The 21,674-nt window shown below is 45.7% G+C and overlaps 1 protein-coding gene and 1 long non-coding RNA gene across 3 annotated transcripts; one reads left to right on the forward strand and one right to left on the reverse strand.

Moving 5' to 3' along the window:
- The first annotated feature begins 409 nt into the window (after positions 1 to 409).
- On the forward strand, positions 410 to 3,749 carry LOC136451878 (uncharacterized). 2 transcript variants are annotated; one of them, XR_010758666.1, is made up of 5 exons: positions 410 to 586; positions 779 to 939; positions 1,288 to 1,393; positions 1,489 to 1,573; positions 3,243 to 3,749. It is a non-coding gene; the product is annotated as an uncharacterized lncRNA (long non-coding RNA). The 2 variants fall into 2 exon arrangements; XR_010758667.1 differs by lacking the exon at positions 3,243 to 3,749 and adding an exon at positions 2,164 to 2,670.
- Positions 3,750 to 3,922: 173 nt separating this feature from the next.
- Positions 3,923 to 21,672, reverse strand: LOC136454472 (uncharacterized). Its single transcript, XM_066454887.1, has 5 exons — positions 21,661 to 21,672; positions 18,702 to 19,442; positions 4,891 to 5,022; positions 4,658 to 4,825; positions 3,923 to 4,553 (listed from the first exon to the last, which is right to left on the reverse strand). The coding sequence occupies exons 1-5, from the start codon at positions 21,670 to 21,672 to the stop codon at positions 4,128 to 4,130; spliced, it is 1,479 nt and encodes a 492-aa protein (XP_066310984.1). The 3' UTR covers positions 3,923 to 4,127.
- Between the last annotated feature and the right edge of the window lie 2 nt (positions 21,673 to 21,674).

A 21,674-nucleotide genomic window follows, 5' to 3' on the forward strand; every position in this document is an offset into this window, starting at 1 on the left:
GGCTGACATTAAAGTCGACTGAAGCTAACATCGACCGATAAGTTCTCTGTGGGGGGTACCATTGCACATATCGCGGCTCCTAGCGATCGCCGATCGACAGATAGGTCGATGGATGGTTCGTTGGCAACACAGCACGAGCAGACAGAAGACGAGAGAGTCTACGCAGGGGAAGAGACCGGACTAGTAGAAGTCCAGGAATACGGAGGCCTCGCCGGCGTGGACTGGAACTCTGACTTGACCTGGTTCGGGATTGACACGTGCGGCGTGTGGACGCGTAGTGGTTCGTTATGGCCTTATGGGCTGCGTCGACAATAGGAGCGCACGAGGCCGGCATAGCCAATGGGCCTGACCTTGTTGCTCGGCCCGTGGAGAGACGGCATAATGGCATCAGAAGCCCAGAAGCCCAGGTTAGCGTTTCCTCTGTTTCCTGTAGTCCTACTCGCTCGCTCTGCCGTTCTGCCGCCTTGCCCACCACCGGCGGCCGTACGCACCGCTGCCCGCTGGCGTAGGGGCACAGGAAGCCCCCGCCCCCGTCGACTGAAGCCTACTCTCGTCGAGTTGGGCGTCTATCTCTCCTTCCCCTCAGGTACTAGACTCGCGTCCGCGTGGAGTGTGATTTCCCCCCTCTATTCTTGCCAATTATACTAGTAATTACATAACGCCTTCTTCTTGATGCTTGACCAAGAACCAAGTCCAATTCATTTCATTCGATCGGTTCCAATTTTCTTTGATGCTTGGTTCCCTGCTAATCTAATCCATCCATCCTTGGTTCGATTAGGTTCTCGTTCTTAAGTGCGTGATATCAATCCACTGAGGCGGTGGGTGAATTTAATTTCCCAAATTATATTCGGGGGTTCAGCGCAACTGCGCCCGTGCGGGTGAGGGATCGTGAGAGGCTGGACTTGCGGTAGAGACGGTGAAGGCGGCAGCAAGGGTCCGGTATGATATCGACATCCCCTTGTTTGTTACTGCGGTGGTATGATTGGTGTGAATGGGGACGCCTCGAGTGCTCAGTATTCTGAATGAACTGCAGCAGTTATATCACTTTGAATAACAGCGGTGTAATTGCAATTCATTGTTTTCTCTGCATTTTACTACGTTTTTCTGCCCATTTAGTTCAATGTGAGTAGGAGTACCACCTGTGCATATCTTCTTCCTATCATGAAGCTTAACAAGTTCAGCTAGCCTGCTTGCCACAAATTGAGTTACAGTATACTTTCGACAGTGCACCTTGTCTACTTGTATGCTGTGTTCTTTGGCATCTGAACTTTGCGTGAACTGCTGCAGCTATGAGCCTGGACCGGCTTTTGAGGAGGTCAAAGAAGAAGCCATGCTCGACATATCACAGACAGACTCGACAGAGTTTTGGTAAATTCAGTGGCCTAAAGACCAGGTAACATCGATCTTTTGCACCCTAGTAGTGTTCTTATAATGTGCTGCAATGTTGGCTGTTTGATATCTTAGTGTTTTTTTTTTGTGACAATGCAGATAGATGTTTTGGATTTTCATGGCAAAGAGCTTTCTCTCAAGCTGCATAGTGATTGAAACTTGGGCAGCTTGGAAAGTTCCTCAGGTAACTTAGAGCATCTCCAAGAGTTCCCTAAATCCCTTCCTAATTCTTGTTTTTTAGCAAGATGAGAAAAAAACCCCTCTCTAACAACTCCTAATCTATCCTCCTAATCTATTAAAACTTGAGAAAAGTCACCTTGTTCCGCGTAAAGTTACGCGTTTCAGAGTCGCGCGTATCTTCTCTCCCCGCGCGTGTTTGTTGGCCAATCTAAAGGTGGAAGGGCGTGGAAAGAATAAAGAGTAGGAAAGGGTTCCTGATGCAAATGTACAAGAGAGAAAGAATATATAAAAGTGGTTAGGATAATTTAGAAATAGTATAGGATTCTTGATGTAAAATTGTCTTCTATATTTTAGGAATGGATTATTAGAAACTCTTGGAGATGGCCTTCTTTATTTCTTCCAATGTTTTTTTAGAGTTATAAAACTCCATGTTTTTTGGAAGAAAATATTGGGTACTCTTGGAGATGCTCTTAGCTGATATGGACTGTTTTGAAGTTTCTTTGAGTTGATTACATGGTTTAGTTGCATTTCAGCTTTCTGGTTACTCATACTATGTTTTGGGTATCGTTCACTGCTTGGTGATATTCTCGGCAGAGACACTAGAGCGGTGGAGCTCAGGGTGGACAGCAAGTCCGCTCTGGCCCTGCCAAAGAACCCCGTTTTTCATGAACGCAGCAAGCACATCCGGGTGAGGTACCACTTCATCCGAGGCTGCTTGGAGGAAGGGAGCATCAAGGCGAGCTACATCAACACCAAGGACCAACTTGCGGACCTGCTCACCAAGCCACTTGGGAGGATCAAGTTCCTTGAGCTCTGCTCGAGGACCGGGATGGTTCAACTTTCCCACAAGACGACGCATAAGACTTAGAGGGAGAATGATGGATAAGTCTGGCTGGTCTGGTCTTTGTGGGGCTGCTGGCTGTTGCTGCCACAAGGACATCATCTTAGCATCTAGGACAACATCTTAGAGGATAGCATATTAGCATCTTAGACTAGCATCTTGGCATATGCTTGGCTCGCAGCAGCCTATAAATATGTATCCCCAACCCCTTAGGTTGGCATGGCATTTGGAAATAAACCAGAAAATTGCCCCAACTCCTAGTGTCATCCTCTCTCGATGAGAGTAAAAATTCTGCTACTACCAAGAGCAAGAATTCAGCGACTAACAAGGATATTACGTTGCAGATTACTGGTTGAACTTGGGGTATTTCATGGCTGGCAGTTTAATCTTGTTACAGCTTGGTTTTCTGTTGAAGTTCTTATTATCATAACTGATCAACAAAGGAAAAAGACAAGTCTGGTCCAACCGTATTATCATCTCTGTTGGAAACTGTTAGGCATACTACCTTCTTGATTTATGTTTTCAGTGCTAGTTAGAAAAAAAAAAACTGCTCCTTTATCCTTAGAAAAGTAGATACACTATAAGAAGTTAAGGAGTATGGACATTGGCCAAAAATGTCCATAAAATTTAGTAATCTTTTCTGGCGTACAATATTTTGATGATATACTCTTATCCATTTGAGTTTACTGATAACCGATGCCTCCTTCCTGTAACTTACATCAGTCAAAAGAAATGCAGCCAGTTCTCTTGCATGCCATTCTTCTTCGTTTCTTTTTTTTTTATAAGGGACATCTTTGTTGAACTGTGGTTGCCCGTGTTCCCACTTTCACAGGTTCTAAGAAGACCATGTCTCGGTTCACTAGTGCATCAAAGAACCGCAGTAGCCAAGGTTCGGCGCTTTCACTGGGCCAAAGGAGCGCAGAGCCGACACCCAAACTAAAGGGGAAGAGAAAGGATGAAAGCAGCCTGGGGCACTCAAATGTATCAGGCAAGGCCTCGCAAGGATCTCAGGCTGGAGGCGAGGGGAGCAACATGGCCTCAGAGATGCCACAATCGCCATCAGAAAAATCACAGAAGAAGAGGAAGAAGGTTAAGATCGTGGAGTAGTACTGTAGTAGTGTCACCTTGGCAAGAGATCAATTTCCCTTGAACTATCGGTAGCTGAGGAGCTGTGCTGGAAATTCACGTTCAAGTTTCTTCATGCATTTCTGGTTTCAATTTTATCCATGCAGAATGTTTTTGCTGGAGTGTCAGGTGTTGTTTGCCGGATCGGATGATACGATACATGGGAGCAGCCTGTTGCATTTTGTTTTTGGTATCTGAGGCTATGTATGTTGGGTTGTTCCTGTGTGCTGAGCTGAAAGTAGAATCCTAGCAGCTGCTATAGTGCTATTGCTGCTTGAGCATCTGAAAGCCTCTTTTAGTTGCTTGCTCTCGTTAAGTATAATCTAATCTGAGTATCGTGCCACTACTAAACTCGTTAATAAATTCCTAAATGCTCGATCGTCTTCTAATTTCAAATTGGTAACAATTCTGTTGAGTGTTGACAACCGTTACAGCATTAGAGCAGTCAATTACTAGTTCAGTGACCATAGAGCAGGGCGTACTGAAATGCTCCACTGCCTAAAACGGCAAAAATTCTTCAAGCTATAGTTACAAGTACAGCATGACATTGTGAACACCTCGTGTAGATGTTGAGAGATCAAATGGCGCCCGATTACTCTTCCAGTTCGTGGTAGAACCTCGTGTGCACAGGATTCTGGCTGCGATCTTCGCTCGACAGGCACACGGTGAGCTGAGCCTCTGGCCATGCCTTCGGCATCTCCGACACCCAGCCTCGGATGACGTGCTCGTCTCCCGGAGCTCCGCCCTCTTCTCCCACCGTGACCAGCACCAGCTGCTCTAGGGCAGGGGCCCTCTTCAGGAGGAAGGCGAGCAGCTGCAGCTCGAACCTGGTCCCTCTGAAATTCACCAGCTTGATGAAGCTCAGGTGGTCAAGGACGAAGTCGAAGTGTTGAATCATCATTCTTGAGTCGTCGACGGGGACGATCGCGTAGTCGGGAATCATCATTCTTGAGTCGTCGACGACCTCGCCGGCCAGTGCTGCCGCCGCGTCGCTTGCATCGGTAGTGTGGCTGGGGAGCTGCGGGTTTCAGAAAGTAATGTCCCGTTCAGAAATAGTACTGTATTTGCTTGCACCGTTGCACGTGGAAGTTGGAGGATGGGCAGCAAAAGGCAGAGCTTTACGTTGACGAACAAGCGGTCCAGGAGTGGAAACGGGTTGATCTGGAAGAAAGAGGCGAAGCTATAGAGGTCGTCATCTTCACCTTCCGAGGACAGCAGCAGCTGCAGCTCTTGTATGTTCGTCATATCAATGTCCACGCACTCATCGTAACCTAGCTGTGCCCACAAATGCTGATTTTGGAGTAAAATTAGTGGTCAGTAAATTTCATGGCATTTCCACAATTTAAATTCCATACCAGCAAGCCCACGGAACAGAGCGTCAGAGCCCGGGCATGAGCGACGCAGCTCAAGAAGTTGGAGTAGGCGTACTCGCGATCCTGGTACGCGTTCACGTCGTCGTCGAAAGCCGATGTGAGAAAGGTACGCGTCTGTCCATGTTTTACCACTGATAGCCTGCCACAGGAGTATTTGGGGCAGTATGTTCGGGCTTCGACATATGCTGAACTCGATGGTTAACGCAAGAGACAGTCGATTTATTCTGGTTCAGGCCCTCGATCGTAGATCGAGTAATAACCTTACGTTCAGTCGGCGCTAGCCTTTGCGTTGGATTGATCGTGATATGTTGTGTTGTATAATTGTCGTCCCTCTCTCTCAGGAGCCCTGCCCTCCTTTATATAGTTAGGAAGCCAGAGTCCTAGTCGGTTTACAATGAGATTTCATAGTAGGATTACTTAATTGTTCTACTACTAAGATTACATGGGAAGAATCCTAGTTGAATTAGATCTTCTCTTTCCCTTGCGGGATATCCTATGGGTCCCGCATCGATAAGCCCCTGAGCACATCATGGTTGAGCTCTGAAAGTCTCACTTTGCTCCTTCAAGTCTTGTTGAGTAGGAACAAAATGTCATCCGAGTGCTTTCTGGAGTGAAACCTTGTAGCGCTTTTTGGGATCTTCGAGTGGTGAGTGCTTTTTGAAGAAAAAGTACATCCATCTGGTTGTAGCCCCCGAGCCTCTTGCTATTTGGAACAAGGAGCTGGAGGATCTTGTCTTGAAGTTGCTCTTATTGTTCGTTGAAGTTTTATAAAAAGAACTCGAATATAGCTTGTTCCGGGTTCTTTTTGTCGTAATGTCTTGAAGTGGTCTGCGTTGAGGGAAAAAGCGCACTCACTGAGTGTAGCCCTCCGAGCCTCTTGCTATTTGAAACAAAAAGTTGGAGGGTCTTGATCCTTTATGTTGTTTGAAAATTTGTATTCTTAAGTAGTCCCCGAGACTTGGATTATGTCATCATCCGAGTAGTTTTGCGGCATCTTTCCGTAGCGGCCCTTTAGTCTTGGATTAAACCATCATTCGAGTAGTTTCGCGGCATGCAGCCTCTGAGCTTATGTCCAGGTTCTTTTTGGGTGGGTGTAATTTTTTTGTAAAAATTACACTCACTGAGTGTAGCCTCCGAGCCTCTTGCTTTTACTTGCAAAAGTTGGAGGGTCCAGGTTCTTGTCTTCAAAAAATTCTAGGGCTATGTGTCCCGCAGCCCCGTGCTTTGTCCGAGTTCTTCCCTTTAGAAAAGAAGTCGGATGAAGAGTCTTGATGTGTCGTCGTCGTTGTCAGATGTAGTTGTATGGTGGTGGTTGAGTGTAAATGCCTTTTGTTCACGGGTTGTACTGTGCTGGTATATTCTTCCGAATATGCATGTCTTCGAGTACTGCTTCCTCTCGCCTGAGTCATCCATTATTGAGTCCTGTCTTTTCACTGTGTCCTTTGTTAGGCTTATTTCGTTGGTACTCCTAGTCCATGTGCGCCGCTCCTTTGGACTATAAATACTGTCCCGGAGTGCTTGTTTTCATCCTATTGGACATTCTGTTGAAACCTTCGTGGTTATGAACATGGTAGTTTGTGAAGTAGAGCAGCCCCCGAGCATATTTTGTAGTTCTTGTGTGTCTTGTCGTAGCTGGAGGAAGTCTTGTGATAGGGATTAGAGGTAGGCTAATCCCGCGACAGCATTGTGCCAGGGTGTACGTGGTGGTAGTTGGAGGAAGTCTTGTGATGTGGGCTTCGTTCCTTCATTCGGCAGTTCTGGGTTGATCCTCGTCGCCTGTCTTGAGACTGTCCGGTGCAGATCAACACCATATCCAGCATCACATCGGTCTTGGGTAGACAGATGCCCGCCGGCCTTCTCTGCTCCATGTTGCCCTGCCGTGCTACTGATTTCTGCCTTGGATGCATTGCGTCCGTCCTTTGAAGAAAACAGTGTAGCTGATGACGGTTTGTCCTTCCGAGTAGCAATTTGGGACACGTAGTCGTTCCAGAGCCTAGCCGTGTCCGTGTTCCTCTTTGCTACTTTGCTTTTCGTGGCGCCAAGTTCGTTGGGTCTTGTAAGATTTGTAATCTTTTATTTTTGAAGTTGCTTGTAATATAACGAATCTTGTCTTCTGAGTTATCTTTTACTTTTCTGCTGTGATCTCTATCGTTCATGAGGTTACCGAGTTCTTTCTTAAATAACCGGGTTACTTTGTTCCTTGCGAGGTAGCCCTTTCTTTCTTCTTAGTTTGACTAGTTGTTCTTGTAGTTCATCTGATAACCCTGCCGTGGCGCCGTGTGGATAAGTCTGAAATCTGCCCAGTTAGTTTGTATCGTTGTGTGGATTCGTGCCCTCCGCCGTTTTAGCTGCGTCGGTAAATGGACCGTTGCGTTCTCACACTGTGTTTTAACGGGCCTTGTGGGCCATTTTTGTTACCGAAAAATCTATTTAAAGACCTTTTATCTTCCTTTCCATTGCTGCCTAGCTCTTGCCTTTAAACCCTAGCTTTCAGAAATCCAGCCGCCTGTCTTCGTCGCTGTCACTCGATCACCTTCATCCTAGCTTTCTCTTCCCTAGTGCCTTCTTTGCTTCCGCCAGTTCATGGGAAAGAAGAAAACCGCAAGCAAGTCTCAGGCGACCTTCGTGGATGAGGAGTCGTCCCTTTCTTTGATCGAAAACCAGGAGTTCATGGCCATGAGGGCTGCTCAGAAGGTTTGGCCGGCTCCAACAACAAGCGAAGACCAGCTGCGCGAGCTCGTTAGCGACGGCTTGATCCAAAGCAAAGTCATCGCTGAATGGAGAGTTCCGGGCGAGCATCGGGTTCCAGGCTCCGGGTCCTGGTGAGATTGTCCTCTTTGTTTCCTTTGTCCGCGCCGGACTTTGTCTTCCTGCTTCCGCCTTCCTTCATCAGTTTCTTGGTTATTTCGGGGTTAGTCTGAACCATCTAACCCCCAATGCCGTTCTCCATCTTTCTATTTTTGTTCACCTTTGTGAAGCCTTCCTTGGGATCCCTCCTTCTCTATCTCTTTTTCGCTTTTTCTTTCGTCTGAAACCTCAACCCCGCCGTGAAGAAACCAGTGTTCTTGGCGGTTGCGGGATTCAGTTTCACCAGGGTCTCAAGATTAAGTTTTTTGACTATGACCTGGTCGACTCCGTAAAAGATTGGCGTGCCGAAGTGGTTTTACGCTGCCAATTTGATCCCTTCCCTCGTCGTCCACTCTGGATCTGGTCCTGTGGTGAACGACCGATGGGACAAGAAGCTTGAGTCACCTGCTGAGATTCAAGCGATCCAGCCGCTCCTTGATAGGATTAGCATGCTGAAACAGCAGGGTTTGACCGGCTTCGGTATCGTTTCGAGCTTTCTTCGTCGTCGGGTTCAGCCTTTGAAGGAGCGGGAACATCTTGGCTTTGAGTATTCTAGGGCCGAGGATCCCTCACGCATGGTCCCAGCTCTTGAGCTGACCGGTGAGGAGGTACTCGAGCGCCTCCAGAAAATGCTGAAGGGAGTGAGCGTCATTCCTCCTGCCGTCTCCGAGTTCTCAGCCAACAACCCGCCCCCAGCTGTGAGTTGTCTATCTTCTTGTTTGAGTACTTTATGTACCCTTGCTGCATCCGTTCTTGCTTAGCCTTTCTTTGTCTCGGTGTTTTATTCTTTTTCAGCAGGAGCTTGGGTGGAACTTTGTCGATCCGATCCCCCTTGATGCTCTCCCTGCCGTGGCGGAGACTGGGGATCATCTAGCTGGAACTTCTGCAATTAGTAAGTCCCAAACCTCTACAGCCCTTCCTGGGGTTTCTTCCGGATTTGTTGATGTATATGAAGAATATGTTCCTCGTCTAGTCCCTCGCGGTCCTCGCAGTGTCCCGAAGAGGGGGCGAACGGATGGGTCTTCATCTGGCCTGCCTGTCTCCAAGAAGCCTCGCAAACCAAGTACTCCCTCAGGTACTCCAGTCGTTGCTAGCATGCTCTTAGGTGAGCATATTTAATACTCTTTGTTCCTTTATTTTCCTGTTTCTCTCTTGAACCGAGTAGTTTTTATCCTCTTTTCAGCAGGTGCTCTGGTTTCCTTGGCTGAGGAAGAAGAGGATGATGAAGTACCCCTCGTCATGCGGCGGTGAGTTGTTTTTCATATTCCTGTTGTATTGAATTTCTCTTCTTTGTCTTGACTTTCATTCTTGAACTTTTTGAAGTAATCGGAGGTCGGGTGTGAGTTCTTCCGAGGCTCCCGCGCTGACTTCTTCTGAAGCTCCGGTGTCGAGTTCTTTGGTTGCCTCTGTCCCGAGCTCTACCGCTCCTCTAGTGCGGAGTTCTTTCACGGTTCCAGCCCCGGCTTCTTCCACGGCTCCATTGTCGGCTATCCCACTCCTGTCGCCAGGTGGCGGGGACGTTTTCGCCGTTGTGGTTCCCCCTGCGAGGCCTTCTTTTGGCTTCGCGAAGAAGAAAGTAGTCGGGTGAGTAAATTCTGGCTTTTATCCTTTTGGCTTCTTTCTTCCTTCTTCTGGTTCTTATCGGTGCTTCCTTTTGTCACTTTTCAGTGTTTCGTCTTCTCTCGTTTCTTCATCGACTTCTTCTCTGCCTCCCGCCGTGCCAACGAGTTCCGAGCCTCAGGACTCACAACATTCTGTTGATGAAGTTGCCGTGGGAGCTTCAGAGCTACCTGGCGAAGTTGCGGATTTGGCCACTCCGAAGGTGACTATGGCCGTCGTGCCGGGTCCTTCTGAGGGTTTGGCTCTGGCTTCTCTGGAGGTTGCTTTGATCGCTCCTTCTTCGCCCCAGCCGGCCTCTCCTTCCCCTTCTCTTGCTTCCGGCGGTCCCTCTTTTTCCGGTGGTGTGGTGCAACAGTTCGATGCCACTCATCGGTTATCGGAGCTGACCACAGCCTGGGGGAGCTTGTCGACCCTCGCGACTTCTTTTGGTGAAAAGCTCCAGGTAGGTTTTACTGTCGCTCTTTTTTGTGTGCTTGTTTTTCTTCTGTTCTCACGCCTTGTTTCTCTTTGCCTCTTTTCGCTCAGTCTTTCTCTCGTGATCATTCTGGCTTCTTTTTCTCATCTAAAAATGAGAGAAAGTTGTCTTCTGAGGTGGACGCTCTGAAAGCCGATCTCGATCCTTCTCCAGGCTGAGTTGGAGACAGAGCAGTCAAATGCATCGAAAGGAGGAGAAGACCCTTCGTGCCCGGGTAGTGGAGACAGAGAAGCAGAGAGATGCCGCGGTGGAGTCTGCGAAGGATGAATGCAAAGGTGCCGTGGGTTCTACTTGTTTCTTCTTGTATTTTGACTTCTTTTTCCGCTGACTTGTTCTTGGATGTCTTGTCTAGTTCTTCGAGTTGAGAAGCAGAAGCTCTCGGAGAGTATCGATGAAATGAAGGCTCTTGTCTGCTCCAGTCATAATAAAGCTGAGGAGGTAATTACTCATGCTGAGGAAGAACTCGCCCTTGCTAAGCTGATTCGGTGCGGAGCTGACAGAGATCTTGTGCAGGCCTAAAAAACTATTGAAGTTTTGTCTGGGAAACTGACGACGGCTACTGAAATTGGAACGTTTTGTGGAAATCTTTTCGCTCAGTAGCTGATGTTCTCCAGACTCCAGCGGATGATGGGCAATCTTGGGCGCAGTTCATTCCCCAGATTCCGACTCGTTTCCAAGAGTTCGCGAAGAAGTGTGCTCAAGTATGTACCAAGAATGTGCTGGCCCAGGTCCGGGTCCTTGCTCCAGAGGCGCCTCTGTCCAAGATAGCAAAAGAAGCTAAAAGCCAAGAATACCTTGACGCCATTGAGAGGATAGAGCTTGAGGTCGAAGGTTTAGCCAATAGGGTTGTAGACAGTCTAAATATTGACATTTCTCTTTCTGATGACAATGCCTGATTTGACTGAGCATCCCCTTGTAATATTACACTCCTCTTTAAATGAAGATTCTTTATTTTTGTTGATGTATTCTTTGCCCTGGTGCGGTTGAAGTTACTTGACTTGTTGAGTACTTTGTCCTATTTTCGTCTCTGCTCCGCAAAACAACTCTGTGCGTTATTCCGACGAGACCCCTTGATTTGTCGAGTACTTTTCTTTTCTTCCCCTTTTGTGATCCGTCGAGTGCTTTGTCCACGCTATGACTTGTTAGATGTAAATCTTTGTGTTGATAACCATTCATCTGCGCTATGTAAAAATGACTCGGCATAGAATGTTGCCTTGACGAACTTGGCGCTTGTGCTTTTCTGAGGAAAAAGTATTCCTATCTAGATTTAGCCCCCGAGCCTCTTGCTTTTCGAAACGAAGAGCTGGAGGGTCTTTTGAAGTTCAATTTCGGTTGACTAGTTTTTAGCTTTTAGCTACCCTCATCGGTGGGCTCAAGCATATTTTTAGCTATTTTGCTCTCGGCCGGGATGCTCAGGCATGTTTTCAGCCATTTTGCTTTTTGTTTCGGGTGTTAGCTTTTAGCTACCCTCATCGGCAGGCTCAAGCGTGTTTTCAGCTATTTTGCTCTCGGCCGGGATGCTCAAGCATGTTTTCAGCCATTTTGCTTTTTGTTTCAGGTGTTAGCTTTTAGCTACCCTCATCGGCGGGCTTAAGCGTGTTTTTAGCTATTTTACTCTCGGCCGGGATGCTTAGGCATGTTTTCAGCCATTTTGCTTTTTGTTTCGGGTGTTAGCTTTTAGCTACCCTCATCGGCGGGCTCAAGCGTGTTTTCAGCTATTTTGCTCTCGGCCGGGATGCTTAGGCATGTTTTCAGCCATTTTGCTTTTTGTTTCGGGTGTTAGCTTTTAGCTACCCTCATCGGCGTGCTCAAGCGTCTTTTTAGCTATTTTGCTCTCGGCCGAGATGCTCAGGCATGTTTTCAGCCATTTTGCTTTTTGTTTCGTGAAAACAACTTGTTGGAAGTCATGACAAGATGTGCTGTGGATGAATATCATCTTTATTGATCATGAATATAAATTAATACATATGTTGTTGAAGAGTATTGTCTTTCATCGATTGTGAACGTTGGTCCCTTGTGGCTTGCATATATGTTTTTTGTTGAGTTGTTTTTACACGTAGAATCTTCTCAGCTAGCTGATGTGCCATGTATTGCTGACTTCTTTTCCATCTTCGGTTATTAACTTGTATGGGCCTAGTTCGGTGACTTTTGTGACGATGAATGGACCTTCCCATGGACTGAGTAGCTTATGTCATCCGTCAGTCTTTTGTATCCTTCTTAGCACTAAGTCTCCGACTTGTAGCGATCGAGGTTGGGTACTCTTGTTGTAGTGCTGTCTTAAACCTTGTAGGTATCTGGCTGATTGGAGGGTAGTGTTTACTCTAACTTCTTCTGAGCTGTCGAGTTCTAATCTTCTTGTGTGTTCTGCTTCTCCTTCATCGTATTGTTCTATCTTTGGTGATGTCCAGATCAAGTCGGCGGGCAGTACGGCCTCTGACCCATAAACTAGGAAGAAGGATGAGTAGCCTGTTGCTCTGCTTATTTGAGTTCGTAGCCCCCATACTACTTTTGATAATTCTTCGATCCATTTGGACCCATAGTCCTACTAGTTCTTCGTATATCCTTGGTTTTAATCCAGCTAGTATGAGTCCATTAGCCCTTTCTACTTGTCCGTTGGCTTCTGGATGTGCTACAGACGCATAGTCTATACTGAAACCACAGTCTTGTGCCTAGCTCTTGAATTCTGTAGCTGTGAAGGGGGAGCCTAGATCTGTGATGATTCGATTGGGCATGCCGAAGCGGTGCATAATGTCTTGGATGAACTCGACTGCTTTGGTTGCGCTGTATTTCATGAGTGGTTTGTATTCAATCCACTTGGTGAACTTGTCGATTGCTACAAAGATGTACTCGAAACTGCCTTTTGCTTTCTTTAGGGGTCCTACTTGATCCAGCCCCCAGCAGGAAAAAGGCCAAGCGGGTGGGATGCAAATAAGATTGTGAGCTGGCACATGGGCTTGTCTTGCAAACATTTGGCAACCTTTGCATTTTCTGACAAGTTCTTCTACGTCTTTCAAAGCGGTCGGCCAGTAGAATCTAGTGCGAAATGCTTTGCCAACTAGTGTTCTTGAAGCGGCATGATTTCCACAGTAACCTGAGTGTATTTCATCTAGGATCTCTTTTCCTTCTTCAAATGAGACACATTTTAGGAGTACTCCTGATGATGCTGCTCTTCTATAAAGTCTATCTCCTACTAGAACGTAGTTTTTGCTTCTATGAACCACTTGGGTGGCTTCTGCTTTATCTGCTGGCAATTTATTTTCTTTGATGTAGTCGATGAAAACTTGGCTCCATGAAGTATTGATTACCAAGATCTGAACGCCTTTAGCCTGAATTTCATGGGTTGTTTCACCGGATTGTTTGATAGAGGGAACTGATAGCTCTTCTATGAATACGCCAGGTGGAACCTTCGCTCTATCTGATCCGAGCTTGGCGAGGACGTCTGCTGCAATGTTGGAATCGCGCAGGACGTGTAGAATTTCTAATCCTTGAAAATGTTTTTTGAGTTTCCGTATTTCAGCATAGTAAGCACTCATGTTTTCTTTGGTGCAATCCCAATCTTTGTTGACTTGGTTGATGACTACTGCTGAATCACCGTATACGAGTAATCTCTTTATTCCGAGAGTAATTGCCACTCGTAACCCGTGGATGAGGGCTTCATATTCTGCTTCGTTATTTGTAGCTTGCCATAATATCTGAAGGATGTACTTGAGTTGTTTTCCTTCTAGAGAAATTAGGAGAATGCCTGCACCGGCCCCGCCTAGTTTGAGTGATCCATCAAAGTATATCTTCTAGTGGTCAAGGATTGTATCTAATGAAGGCTGTTGAATCTCTGTCCATTCGGCCACAAAATCGGCGAGGGCTTGAGATTTGATTGCTTTCCGTGGGGTGAAATCGATGTCAAGAGCTCTGATTTCAACTACCCACTTGGATATGCACCCCATGGCATCTTTATTGTGTAGGATGTCTCCGAGTGGAAAATCTGTCACCACGGTAATCTTGTGGCTTTCGAAATAGTGGCGAAGCTTGCGTGAGGTGATGAGTAGAGCGTAGAGTTGTTTTTGTACATGCGGATACCAATTTTGGATTCTGACAGTACTTCACTGATGTAGTATACGGGATATTGCACTTTATACACACACCCTTGTTCTTCTCTTTCTATGACTATTGCCGTGCTGATTACGGTAGGAGTCGCCGCAATATATAGCATCATATCTTCATCTTTCTTTGGAGAGGGTCAGGACAGGCGATGAGGTGAGGTATTCTTTAAGTTTTTTGAAAGCTTCGTCGGCCTCTATTGTCCACTCGAACTTGTCTGTCTTCTTTAGTAGTTTAAAGAAAGGTAACCCCTTTTCGTCGAGTCTTGATATGAAGCGGTTGAGGGCCGCCATGCATCCTGTTAATTTCTGCACATCTTTGACACTTCTAGGTGGGCCCATTTCTGTTATAGCTCGAATTTGCTTGGTACTGGCTTTCGATCCTGCGCTGACTGACCAAAAATCCGAGTAGTTGTCCTGAGGGAACTCCAAATACACATTTGTTTGGGTTCAATTTCCATCTCCATCTCTTCAAGTTTTCGAAGGTTTGCTTTAAATCTTCAATCAGGGTGTCTGGGTTCTTTGTTTTTACCACTACATCATCCACGTATGCCTCCACATTTTCACCGATTTGATTCCCAAGGCAAGTTTGGATAGCTCTTTGGTACGTGGCGCCAGCGTTCTTTAGTCCAAACTGACATGGTCTTGTAGCAGTAGGCACCAAACGGGGTGATGAAAGATGTCTTGCTCTGGTCTTGTTCTTTTAGTGCGATCTGGTGATACCCTGAATAGCAATCGAGAAAAGATAATAGTGCAGATCCTGCTGTTGAGTCAACTATCTGGTCAATGCGTGGTAGCCCGAACGGATCTTTTGGGCAATGTTTGTTGAGATCTGTGTAGTCGACGCACATGAGCCACTCGTCCATATTTTTCTTCTACACAAGGACCGGGTTTGCTAGCTAGTCTGGATGAAGGATTTCCCTGATGAATCCAGCTGCCATCAGTTTTGTTATTTCCTTTTTAATTGCTGCCTTTTTATCGGGTGAGAATCGTCGTAGCTGTTGCTTTACAGGCTTGGAGCTTTCATTAACATCAATTCTGTGCTCAGCCAACTCCCTTGGGACTCCTGGCATGTCGGCCGGCTTCAGGCAAAGATATCTTTGTTGTCCCTGAAGAAAGTTGGTGAGCGCGAGTTCCTATTTTGTCGAGAGGTGAGCACTGATGGTTGCTGTCTTGGAGGTATCGCCTGTGCCTAAGTTGATTTGCTTGACTGTCGGCTTCTTTTGGTGGTGCGATGATGCTGGGCTTTTTAGCCGGTATTTCTAATTCTTCTTAGCTTGTCTCTGCAGCGATTGCGGCTATTTCTTTTCTTCCCTTGTCAGCTTGTGCCTTAGCTGTAATTTGGATCGCCTGAACGTCGCAGTCAAAAGCACGCTTCAAATCGCTTCGAAGAGAAAGGATACCATTGGGTCCCTGGCATCTTAAGCAGTAAGTACGGATAATGTGGTATTGCCATGAATTTGGCCAGTGCTGGACATTCGAGGATTGCATGATATGACGAATCGAAGTCAGCGACCTCAAATTTGATAAACTCTGTTCGGTAATTTAAAGGAGTTCCAAAAGTAACGGGTAAAGTAATTTGTCCGAGTGGCATGGCTGCTTTGCCGGGTACTATTCCATAAAAAGGTGTGCTTGTTGGCATGATCATCCCGGCGAGTTGTAGTCCCATTTTCCTTAGAGTTTCTGAAAAGATGATGTTGAGTCCAGCTCCTCTATCGATTAGTACTTTGGTGACGGTCATACCAGCAATAGTTGGATCTAAAACCAGTGGATAATGGCCTGCGTTTCCCACGCTAGTCCATTGGTCTTCTCTGGTAAATTGGATAGGATATTGTGACCAATTGAGGTATCTTGGTGTAGCCGGTTCTGCTGTCATAATGGTCCATAGTGCTAGTTTTTCTTGATGTTTGCTTCTGCAATCCAGAGCCCCTAAGAAGATCACTGCTACCATTCCCCTGGGTTTTTGGAATCCTTTGTCCTCGTGGTTGTCTTCATCTCTTTTCTGATTGTCCTCTTTGGTGTTTTCCTTACTATCTTTTCTTGTGTATCGATCATTGAAAGTGTAGCAATTTCCGATGGTGTGCCTCCCATTAGGGTGCAATGGGCAACGTATGTTTTCAATGTCATCATATCTTCTGGGTTTGGAAAACTTCTTTAATTTGTCGGCCATTGTCCACAGTATTGTCTGGTCTACGTTTTCTTTCTTGATGTCTGCTATTTCGGTGATTTTGCCTGTCCGAGTTGTCCTGGTTGCTTCTGTCCGGGAACCTCTCTCGTGTTTTTTCTTCTACGGTAATCATCTTTTCTACTATTCGTCTAAATTCTTTGTTGTTTCTCGGATTTTCTTTGCAGAAGTCTTGAAATTGCCACCTAGCCATGATTCCGTGAGAGAAAGCTTCAATTACTTCTCGTTCGGTTATGTCATGCACTTTGAGCTCGTAGTTCGCCTGAATCATCGATAGTAATTTCTGAGGCTTTCACCTCCCTTTTGCTTGAGTCATTTCAGTTCTGCATGAGTGATTGGATGTGTAATGATTCCTACGAAATTCTCACAAAAAGCTCTTTGCAAATCCTCCCAATTTCTAATGGATCCTAGATTCAGTTTGTCGAACCATTGGAGGGGCATGGCTTCTAGTGCCATGGGAAAGAACAGGGTTTTGATATCGTCGTCTCCTCCGGCTAGTTCAATTGATTGTGAATATATTCTGAGCCATTGCCTTGGTTCAGTTTTGCCATCATACTTGGAGTGGTTAGATGGTTTGAATTTGTGACGTAATCGTACCAATGCAAGCCTGTTCGCGAAACAGGGGAATCTGTCGTGTGTCCTGGTTTCTTTGAATTCGGATTCAGCATCTTCTTCTGGCCAACTATCGTTTTGATGGGAATAATCTTGCGAGGTTGTCTGGGTAGGCACCCTACTCTTGGTCTTCCTTGGTTGTTCAAATCGGTGACCTTGGTTATGTTCCTTCCTACTTCCTCCGTCATGGCTTCCACCCGGCCCAAGTCTTTTGAAAGCAGATTTTCTTTGATTTTGATCTTCTTGCTGGTGGGTTGTTGATCTGGCGGGTAGTCTTGATCAAGCTCTCTCTTCATGCGTTCTCGGGATCGTCGAACGGAGCAAGTTCTGGAGCTATTCATACTTCTCACTGGGGTGTGAAGTTGCTCCGAGTTCTTCTAATGCTTCTCGAATCTTATCGTAAGGCGTATTTGCCGTGCGTCTTCCTTCAACTTCTCGTTGCGATTTTCTTTTGTCGTACTCAGCCAACTCTGACTCATATCTGATCCAAGCTTCCCTGCGCTGCCTAGCACGATGTTGGCGCCCTTGCTTCAACTTATTTTTTCTTTCTCTAGCTTGTTTCTGACTCTCGGTTTCTCCATCGTAGCCCTGGGCAAAGGGTGATATGTTGGATTCTGATTCATCTAATGACCTGACATCGGGTGCTTCCGAGAGATTTAATGGTGACCGAGGACGTCGAACCATGAGCACTTCTCGTGTGTGAGCCGTTCTGTTATTGGTGTTAGTTTTCATGATATCGGAGCCATTGATAACTTTAGTAGATGCCTCGATGTCGTAGATCGAGTCTCCTTCTTGGTAAGATAGAATATCTGTTGTTGTTATGCCGACTAGTTGGGTTCCACTATCTTCAGGAACGGAACCTAGCCAGTGGATGATACAGTCTTGCGATGTTATCGTTAGCACGAGACCCTCCTGGGCTCCTGTCAGTGGTATCCCAAACATTGGATTAAAGGATCTTTCGAACTGTCCCTGATAGGATTTTGCCATGTTGTCGAGCCCAAATGGAAAAGGACTCGACTTCTTGAAGGAACTCTGAGGGTAATCCGAGTTGTTTTGAGTTGTGCTCTAGAATCTTGCCAAAAAAGAACTCGGTTTCTTGAAAGCACTCGGATGACACTTCACCTTGGAACTTGAATTCGAATCAGATATGCGTGGTCGTGAAATCTGATTTGAATCGGATACTATGAGCTGTGCGAATCTTCTGGTGAGCTGATCCGTCGTAGTTGTTGAAATAGAAAACTCTTTATGATGATCTGGATCTTTGAAAAGATGGCTCTGGAGCTTGCCGTTGTTGTCTGCCTCGCAGACCCATGAGCCGAAGATGAAAGTTGATCCCGTTGGGAAGATTATGTTGTCAAGGTCCATCGAGCTCTTGGATGCAAAATCGCCGAAAGCCCCTACCTGGCGCGCCAGCTGTCGATATTTTACCACCGATAGCCTGCCACGGGAGTACCCGGGGCAGTATGTTCGGGCTTCGGCGTATGCTAAACTCGATGGTTAACGCAAGAGACAGTCGATTTATCCTGGTTCAGGCCCTCGATCGTAGATCGAGTAATAACCTTACGTCCAGTCGGTGCTAGCTTTTGCGTTGGATTGATCGTGATATGTTGTGTTGTATAATTGTCGTCCCTCTCTCTTAGGAGCCCTGCCCTCGTTTATATAGTCAGGAAGCCAGAGTCCTAGTCGGTTTACAATGAGATTTCCTAGTAGGATTACTTAATTGTTCTACTACTAAGATTACATGGGAAGAATCCTAGTTGGATTAGATCTTCTCTTGCCCTGCCCTCCTTTATATAGTCAGGAAGCCAGAGTCCTAGTCGGTTTACAATGAGATTTCCTAGTAGAATTACTTAATTGTTCTACTACTAAGATTACATGGAAAGAATCCTAGTTGGATTAGATCTTCTCTTTCTCTTGCGGGGTATCCTATGGGTCCCGCATCGATAGCGTCCCGCAGAACCGGTATGGAGCCTAGGTCGACGGTAGAAGAGAGGTCGTCGTAGTCGCTCGAGTAGACTGTGTCGCCGTGGAACGCGAACGACTTGAGCGCGGGCGTGTTGACCCGCACGGCTGGGCAGCGCACAATCTCGAGGACCCACAGCATCTCGCTGGCGATCCTAATCGATTTTAGGAGGCTGCAGCTGCTCAGGCTGAGGAGCTCCAGCGCGCGGCAACTAGACATGACGCCGCGAACTGCCTCGCCTGTGAGGTTGGCGTGGCTGAGGGAGAGGGAGCGGAGACCTGCGATACCGGTCTGGGCGGCCGGGACGGCGCGAAGGCTGAACCCGCCGAGAGCGAGGCGCGCCAGCGAGTTCGTGGCCACGAACAGGTCGCCAGGCAGCTCCACGAACGCCGCGATTCCATCATCGGCGTCCCCTTTTGTCGGCGGCAGCGTCAGATCCACCTCTACCTCCCTATCGCCTCTCACCACGGCAGACGCGACCCACCCAACGACATCCTGCTCGAACACGCCGGCGCTGCCCGGCGCCTGCGATGTAAGCGCCACGCGGAACACGTCGAGCGGCGCACCATGCTCGGCGTGGAGCCGGAGGCAGCAGCTCACCGTGGCCGCGGCGGCCCGTGCCGACGCCTGGCCGCGTGCGAAGTCGCGGTCGGTGAAGTCGAGGACCCGGGAGGAGGCGAGCGCGCGGAGCCACGTGCGCGCCCAGCGCCACGAGAGGGCGATGGTGCGCGCGGCGTGCTTGAGCGGGAGGCCGCGGAGGATTGAGTGTCAAAGTTTATAGGAAAAAGTCTAGATCACCCCTCACCTATAACCAGAAGTATAGTTACCGCCCTCAATTATAAAATCGGATTTTCTACCCCCTAAATTTTTCAAAACCGATCAAATAACTCCCCAGCGGTTTTGGACGGTGGTTTGCTACAGTGACGATTCTTTTGTCTTTTTCTTTTTTATTTAATTCTGCTGAATCTTTGAAAAATCATAGTAAATCACAGAAAAATCATAAAATAGAAAATTCAATTTTGTTAGACTCCACATAAGTAGATTTACACAGTGAACATATAATATGGTATGCTTTGGTACAAAGTTTTTACTGTAGCTTTAGATCTATGCTTTTCTCTAATCAATTTAAATAATTCATAGATGCAGCTTCTATGGTTCAATTGTGGTGAAATTTTTATGGTGGGCTAATTATTGTATGATTGAACTGTAGTAAAAATTTCATACTCATTGGATCATGTATAACTTAGTTATAGATTTATTTAGGTTTATTCTTGTTAAATCTATGTTTTATCTGTAACTTGAATAGTCCAATGAAGTTATAGATTTAACAAGAATAAACCTAAATAAATCTATAACTAAGTTATACATGATCCAATGAGTAAGAAATTTTTACTACAGTTTAATCATACAATAATTAGCCCACCATAAAAATTTCACCACAATTGGACCATAGAAGCTGCATCTATGAATTATTTAAATTAATTATAGAAAAGCATAGATCTAAAGCTACAGCAAAAACTTTGTACCAAAGCATACCATATTATATATTCACTGTGTAGATCTACTCATGTGGAGTCCAATAAAATTGGATTTTCCATTTTATGATTTTTCTATGATTTACTATGATTTTTCAAAGATTTAGCAGAAATAAATAAAAAAGAAAAAGACAAAACCACCGTCACTGTAGCAAACCACCGTCCAAAACCGCTGGGGGGGTTATTTGACTGGTTTTGAAAAGTTCAGGGGGTAGAAAATTCGATTTTATAATTGTGGGTGGTAACTAGACTTCTTGTTATAGGTGAGGGGGTGATCTAGACTTTTTCCAAAGTTTATATAAGTTTGACTTTTTTTAGTATAAAATATAAGGGATTTGCTAAATTTCAGCTGTCTGAATTTTAGCTTTCTTTTAGGTGACGGTTATTGCATATATTTTATGTTAAAATTATAGTTTTAGTTCGTTGAAATTTCTATAGACACAATTTGCAATTTTGGCACCGTACAGAGTTGTAGATCTCATCGAGATAACGACCTCAAATGAAAAAACTTAAAACTATGAAGTTGTAGATCTTATCAAGAGCAACAATTTTTATATAAAAGGTAACTCCATTTGGCACTGTACAAAAAAGATAAGATTTTTCTAAGACGACAAGAGCTCGTACGTGATTAATATGAATGCTAAAACTTTATATTATTTTTTGAGCATCTTTTTGATCTAAAATTCAAAAATCTAAAACTATAATGCAGATCCCATCGAGAGCTACAACTTTCATACAGAAAGTATCTTTATTTGATATTATATAAGAAATATATTATTTTTCCAAGGTGACAAGAGCTTTACGCGATTAATGTACTGCTAAAATTTTGTTTAATTTTTTTGAGCATCTTAACAATCTCAAATGAAAAACTCAAAACTAGAAAATTATAGATCTTGTCGAGAGCTACAACTTTCATATAAAGATCATCTTTATCTGAGATTGTATGAAAAAGATATAACTTTTCTAAGGTTATTCCTCGCCGCGTCAGTCTGATTGGCGCAGCGCTACAGTGCTGCCATGCAAACAGAAGTGGCACGACAAGCTTTTCCACGTGAAAATTGTTATCCACCATGGTAGATCTACCGCGTCGATGCATATAGCGTGGTAGTGTGTTTGGCCATGCTAAAGACTTAGGTACGGCCAAACGAGTTCGATTTAAAAATAAAAAAACAACAGTGTCAGATTTAAAATTTATTTTTAGAGAAGGTTAAAAAAAATAATAATAATAAAATCTCTCGCAAGCAGACGTTAGCGCCCAACGACACCCCAGTGCCAACATAAAGCGCGGATTCTCTTGCAGTCTTTCCAGAGAAGCCTCATGGGAATAGGATGCATCGGAGATTTGGAGTCAGTCTCTCAAGTTGCGTTGTAAAGCAGCTAGTACTGCCGGGTTTGAAAAAGCACCCAACACTCGCACGCACCATCGCACCCATCC

The sequence above is a fragment of the Miscanthus floridulus genome, chromosome 5, assembly GCF_019320115.1.
Source record: "Miscanthus floridulus cultivar M001 chromosome 5, ASM1932011v1, whole genome shotgun sequence".
Classification (NCBI taxonomy): Eukaryota; Viridiplantae; Streptophyta; class Magnoliopsida; order Poales; family Poaceae; genus Miscanthus; species Miscanthus floridulus.